This window comes from Sus scrofa, unplaced genomic scaffold, assembly GCF_000003025.6.
Source record: "Sus scrofa isolate TJ Tabasco breed Duroc unplaced genomic scaffold, Sscrofa11.1 Contig2358, whole genome shotgun sequence".
In the NCBI taxonomy this organism is placed as follows: Eukaryota; Metazoa; Chordata; class Mammalia; order Artiodactyla; family Suidae; genus Sus; species Sus scrofa.
In genome coordinates this window covers 118754-124908 of record NW_018085076.1, presented here as the reverse complement: position 1 = coordinate 124908, position 6155 = coordinate 118754, and the positions used below count along the sequence as shown (strand labels likewise).

Below are 6155 nucleotides of genomic sequence, written 5' to 3'. Positions count from 1 at the left end.
TTAAGAATTGTAGATTATGGAGTTCCTGCTGTGGTGCAGCAAGTTAAGGATCCAGAATTGCTTAGTTGTTGTGTAGGCTGCAGCTAATCTTGGATTCAATGCCTGGCTGGGGAACTTCCATAGGTTTAGAGTGTGATGTGGCAGAAAAAGAAAAAAAAAAAGAATTGATGATTATGACTTTAAGGTGCACTACTCTTTTTGTATTTATATTTGATACTGACTTTCAACATTTCTTTATGTCTTTGAGATCAATGAAATTCTTTTGATTAAGTCTGTGAAAGCTCGTTTCACTTGCTTGTTCCTCAGGGTATAAATAAGTGGGTCTAGCATGGGGGCAACTGAAGCGCTGAGCACAGACACACATTTATTACTTGCTGGATCATCTTTTGGTGATGGTTTGACATAGATGAAGATACAACTGCCAAAGGTGATAGAAACCACTATCAGGTGAGAAGAGCAGGTAGAGAAGGCCTTCATCTTTTGCTGGGCAGAAGGGAACTTTATGATGGTCTTGATGATGTAGGTATAGGACATGATATCAGTCAACACAGCAAGGGCAACAGCCATCTGTTCTATGAGCTGGGTGTCTGAACAAGATATCTTCAGCAAAGGAGAAGTATCACAGGAAAAATGATCAATGATATTAGAGTCACAGAATTCCAGGTTTAGGCCCAGGCACAGTGGTGGAAATATGACCAACCAACCTGCTATCCAGCAGCAGCTGACAAGCCATCCACAGACTCTGCTGTTCATGATGGTCGCATAATGTAAGGGTTTGCAGATGGCCACATAGCGGTCATAGGACATGGCGGCCAGGAGAAAAAATTCTGTGGCTCCAAAAAGGATGACAAAAAATAATTGAGCCACACAAGCATTATAGGAGATAGTTTTGTCCCCAGTTGATAAGCTGTATAGGAACCTGGGGATGCAGACCGTAGTGAAGAAGGTTTCTAAAAAGGAGAAGTGTTTGAGGAAGAAGTACATGGCAGTTTTAAGGTGAGAATCTACCAAAGTGAGTATAATGATGGTCATGTTCCCAGTTATACTCAGTGTGTAGGAGACAAACAGAAATATAAAAATGAGAACCTGCATTTGAGGATCACCTGTCAGTCCCAGAAGTATGAATGTAGATAATGATGTACAGTTTCTCATGGCTGACTTGCACTTCTTCTCAACTCCTCACCAACTCAAGTGGCTTTGAACTGAGAAAACTCGTATGAAATTATGAGGCCATGACTATTGTGTAAAGAAAAAATCCAATCTATACAGTGAATAGTCATTTTCTTCTTTGACTTCCTTATGTCCCATCAAAACTCAGGGATTCTCAGCTCTTTTATGAGCATAATAGGTCCCCTTGAGATTTTCTTATGCATTCATGATCAAGACCCTCGCCAAACTGGGTATAGAGGGAGCATTCCTGAATATAATCAAAGCCATTTATGATAAACCCACAGCAAATATAATACTCAATGGGGAAAAACTGAAAGCCTTCTCACTCAAATCTGGAACAAGACAGGGATGCCCACTCTCACCACTGCTCTTCAACATCGTTTTGGAAGTCTTAGCCACAGCAATTAGACAAACAAAAGAAATAAAAGGCATCCAAATAGGAAGAGAAGAGATCAAACTATCACTGTATGCAGATGACATGATACTATACATAGAAAACAGTAAGGACTCGACCCCAAAACTCCTTGAACTGATTAATAAATTCAGCAAAGTGGCAGGATCTAAGATTAACATTCAGAAGTCAGTTGCATTTCTGTATACCAGCAATGAAATATTAGAAAAGGAATACAAAAATACGATGCCTTTTAAAATTGCACCTCACAAAATCAAATACCTCGGAATACACCTGACCAAGGAAGTAAAGGACCTATATGCCGAGAACTATAAAACTTTAATCAAAGAAATCAAAGAAGATGTAAAGAAATGGAAAGATTTTTCTGAAATCATTTTATATTACAGTCCATATTTTTCTACCTCTTGTATGTTCTCCCATCTCTAGTTTTCAGTTAAGCTAAATTTTGCCATTTGTTCTCTCCAATGTATTTAGCTATGGGATTAGAAAACATTATCCATGTGGTACAGTTTTGTGGATATTATAATGTCCTTTTGCTCCTAATAATTCTTTACTACTCATCAGGTTGAATGGATTTCTAAGTTACTTGGAAGTGTTGGTTCCTGCTAAATGCAAATAAATGGCAGAGTTTGACATTGTGTACAGGCTATGTGTGCAGTATTGGATTGTTTGCTTTTACTGCCATGATCAGAGAAGTTATTTCATTTTTATTTTACTTTTGGCTTTAGAATTGTCATCGAAATAACACACAGTGTTTTCTAGTTTAGTCATTTATCTCTAATTTCTCCATGAATCCCCAATCTTCCTTCTATTTTTCGTCTGATAGAACCTCGTGTTTTATGTGTGGTACATAAACAAGTTACCTACTCCAGTATTGGGTAAAGAAATTAGTATAAGTAGAAAAAAAAACCCAAAGAAATTAACCTCAATTATTTATACTTTGGAGGTCATGAAGGCCAAGGGAAGACAGAATGAGACACAAGTTGGAGGAAGAGACCAAGGAGTCATGATGAGCTTGTCAAGTAGTTAATTGAATTGTATCCTGTAGCGGAAAAGTGACCTTAGTGGAAAAACTGGGAAAATCCTAATTATGTCTGTATTGAAAATAATTCATTTCTTTTAATTTTATTTATGTTTCAATTAGTCTTTTGCCCCTCTGACACCACAAAGCTTGGCCCTTCTGGCACCCCTGGGGACTCACAGACCTCAGCGAGGTCCATAGCCCCTAGGTGTTGGGATATGGAGTCAGGAAACCTGTGCATGGTACCACCATCGCAGATCCGACAGGGGGTGCCCAGAGAGTGTGCGATATGCGCCTTGGGGGCACAGGTGGTGGTGGTGCTTACCCAGCCAGGCCTGGCTTGGGACCCTGAGCCATCCTTAAATGTGTATTTTAGTTTTCAGTATTTGTGTATAGTGTTTGTTCCTTAGTGTTAATAATTGAACTGTGATTGTAGAGGATGCTACCGTTAGGGCGAGCTGGGTGAAGGCTAGCTAAGAATTATGTGCACTATTTTTCAACACTTGTGAAAGTGCAATTTTATTTCATTGTTAAAACTTACCAACTAGAAATAAAAAAGAAAGAAAGAAAACCAAAAAAGCAAACTGCAATTGCTGAGCACTTTCTATGTGCTGGGCAGTTTGTTAGGGCAAGTCTTCACATGGGTTATTTGTCTGGTGTTTATATTCTCTAATCTGATTGCATTTCAACCGTGTTTTAGCAGTGAAGTCGATTTTATTCTGTTTATAAGTAGGTCGGATATTATTTGAAATTAACGCTGACAGTTGAAATTGTGGATGAATGTTAATTAGAAATGCCCGAATTGCATGGATTCTGTCTCTGCCTACAAGCCCAATTATAACATCAACTCCTAAGACCAGAAGTGCTTGAGGTTTTTTGACCCACGGATAGCACACTCCTGCGGTGAAGGTTCTATATTTAGAAAGGAATATTCCCTGTGAAACAGCTCTTTCGAGTGTGTTCACCAAAGAGGGACATTCACTTTCCACAAAGCAGAGCAAAATGTTTATAATTTGGGTGGAGTCTCTTTCTTGTTCCTCTGTTCATTAGAAGCGTCCCATCCCGCCCTTACCTTCACTAGAAGTTACTAGCAGGATACTAAGTTTGGGCTTAGTGTCACTTCCTGAGAAAAAGTTTCTTGAATCTTCATTGTCTGAGTTACATGCCTGTTGTTTTTGCCTCTTTTGCACATAGTACTCATGTCTCTATCACTGAGCCTGTAAGTGTATTTTTTTGCTATTGGGCTCTTCAGAGTCTTGTTCCCTGAGATTCCACAGTAGCTGGCCCTATTCAAGAGCTCAATAAATAACTTAATTTTTAAAAGAATAAGTTTTTTATGTATTCTTTGGACTCAGAACAAGCAGTCTGTTTCTCATTTAGTGGAATTTCCATTGTCTTTTATATAAGAGAGAATGTTGCATTCTGTAATATAAATATGTAATCCTACATGGGGGGGGTTTCCAATTTTTAGCTGCGAAGGCTCTATTAATTCCTTTTTTAGCTTTTTGAGGTGTAATTGATATAAGAATTGCACATATTTAATGTATATGCCATATATTGTCTCTGTTGCTTGGTCTCCTTTTTTTTTTTTTCCCAAAAATGAGCTCTTTAAAAACATAAGACTCATTCTTTGCTCCCTAGAAGTACCAAAAAAGGCGACATGTCAGATATAGCCCTAGAGTTAAAAAAACCTGTCCTTTGAAATGTGTTGCTTGGATCAAAAAGTAGAATATATTTGGTCTTCTCTCTGATTACTTACATAACCGCTAACGCAAGGAACTATGTCTAGTCACTTATGATGGAGCATGCTAATGTGAGAAAATAGAATGTGTGCATGTATGTGTAACTGGGTCACCATGCTGTATCGTAGAAAAAAAATTGTATTGGGGAAATAATTTAAAAAATAAAATAAATTTAAAAATATATACATTCAATTAATTACCACACCACACATTACATGAAACGTCTCTGTCATCCCAAAACATTTCCTCATGACGTTTTGCAGACAGTACACTCCATTCTGGTCTCATTCAGTCACTGACCTGCTTTCTGACACTCTGGATTTTTTTTCTTGCTCAACAATGTGAAAACATGGAATATAGTGTGTGTGACACCGTTTGCTCAGCATAAATTTTTTGAAATTTTCTATTTTATTTGTTCTAGAGGTTTATTCCTTTGGGCAGTTGAATGGCTTTCCATTGCATGATATACCACAATAGTTTTCTCTGTTTTTTGGATGTTTACACTTTTGAGTCCTATGAATCCAGCTGCTATAAACATTCATGCATGTAATTTGGGCAATGTATAGTTTCATTTTTCTTAGGTAAATAGAGAATTTGCTAAGACATATGATAACCAGGTTTAACTCTATATGAACCTGCCAGAATGTTTTCCCAAGTGGTTGTATCACTTCACGTATGTCGACCATTCCTTTGTGAAGTTCCAGTTGTTCTCTGTCTTTGCTGTGACTTATAGTGTCAGCCTGTATTCTAATTGTAGCCATTCTAATAAGTCTGTGTGGCTCATTTTAGTTATAATTTGATTTCCTGATGACTAGTGATATTGAGCTCTTGCCATGTGCTTGTTGGCTATTCATGTAACTTCCCTTATGAAATGTCCACCAAGTTTTCTTGACCATATCTGTTTGGTTATTATAATTGAGCTTTGGTAGGAAATTGTTAAGGATGTTTGAATTCTGCAGTCATGAGGTTTGTTGGTCTACATTTTTATGCTCATAGTTTCTTTGTCTGGTATTAGAATCAGATACATGTGAATTTCTTAAAATGAGTGAGAAAGTATTCTTTCTTCATGTATTTTGAAAGAATTTGCAAAGATGGGATCATTTATCCCTTGGATAGTATTCATCAATGAGGCAACATGATTTTGGTGTTTTCTTTGTGAAAATATTTTTAGGTATTAATTCGTGGGTGAAACAGAAATGTATGCAGATGTTCTGTTTCTTTTTGAGTCAGGTTTACAATTTGTAAGTTTCAGAGAACCTTTCCATTTCATCTAAGTTGTTGACTGTATTGGTTTCATATTGCTCATAGTTTTCCCAAATTAATTTGTTGACATCTGGAGGCCCAAAAGATGGATGATAACTTGATTTCTTGTGCTGATCATTTCATCATGTATAAAAATATGGAATCACTATGCCGTACACTTGAAACCAATGTAATATTGTATGTCAATTATACTTGAATAAAAAAGAATGCCATCTCTACACCAATACTGTAAAATAGGTAGGAAAAATGTCTAAAAGAAGAAAAAGAAATGACTGAATTATGATGGGTTCTGGTTAATGGATTAAAAATGATCTATTTTATTCCTCCCAAATCAACGTTCAATAATTACTTCTTCAGTATATGAAGGGATTATAATATTGGTTATCAGCTTTATGCAAAAATAAGGTAGCTGTGCATATTTTGAGTGGTTTATCAAGAGATACTTTTTACTTTCTTCTGTGTTTTTTTTTTTTTTTTTTTTTTTGGCCTGCACCCACAGCACATGTAGGTTCTCAGGCAAGGAGTCAAATGGAAGCTGTAGCTGCCA

At 36.9% G+C, this 6155-nt stretch overlaps 1 protein-coding gene across 1 annotated transcript; it reads right to left on the bottom strand.

Annotated features, from left to right (window-relative positions):
- Positions 1-234: 234 nt before the first annotated feature.
- LOC100155512 (olfactory receptor 6C2-like) lies at positions 235-1032 on the bottom strand. Its single transcript, XM_013997604.2, has one exon. The coding sequence runs from the start codon at positions 1030-1032 to the stop codon at positions 235-237; it is 798 nt and encodes a 265-aa protein (XP_013853058.2).
- Positions 1033-6155: the final 5123 nt, after the last annotated feature.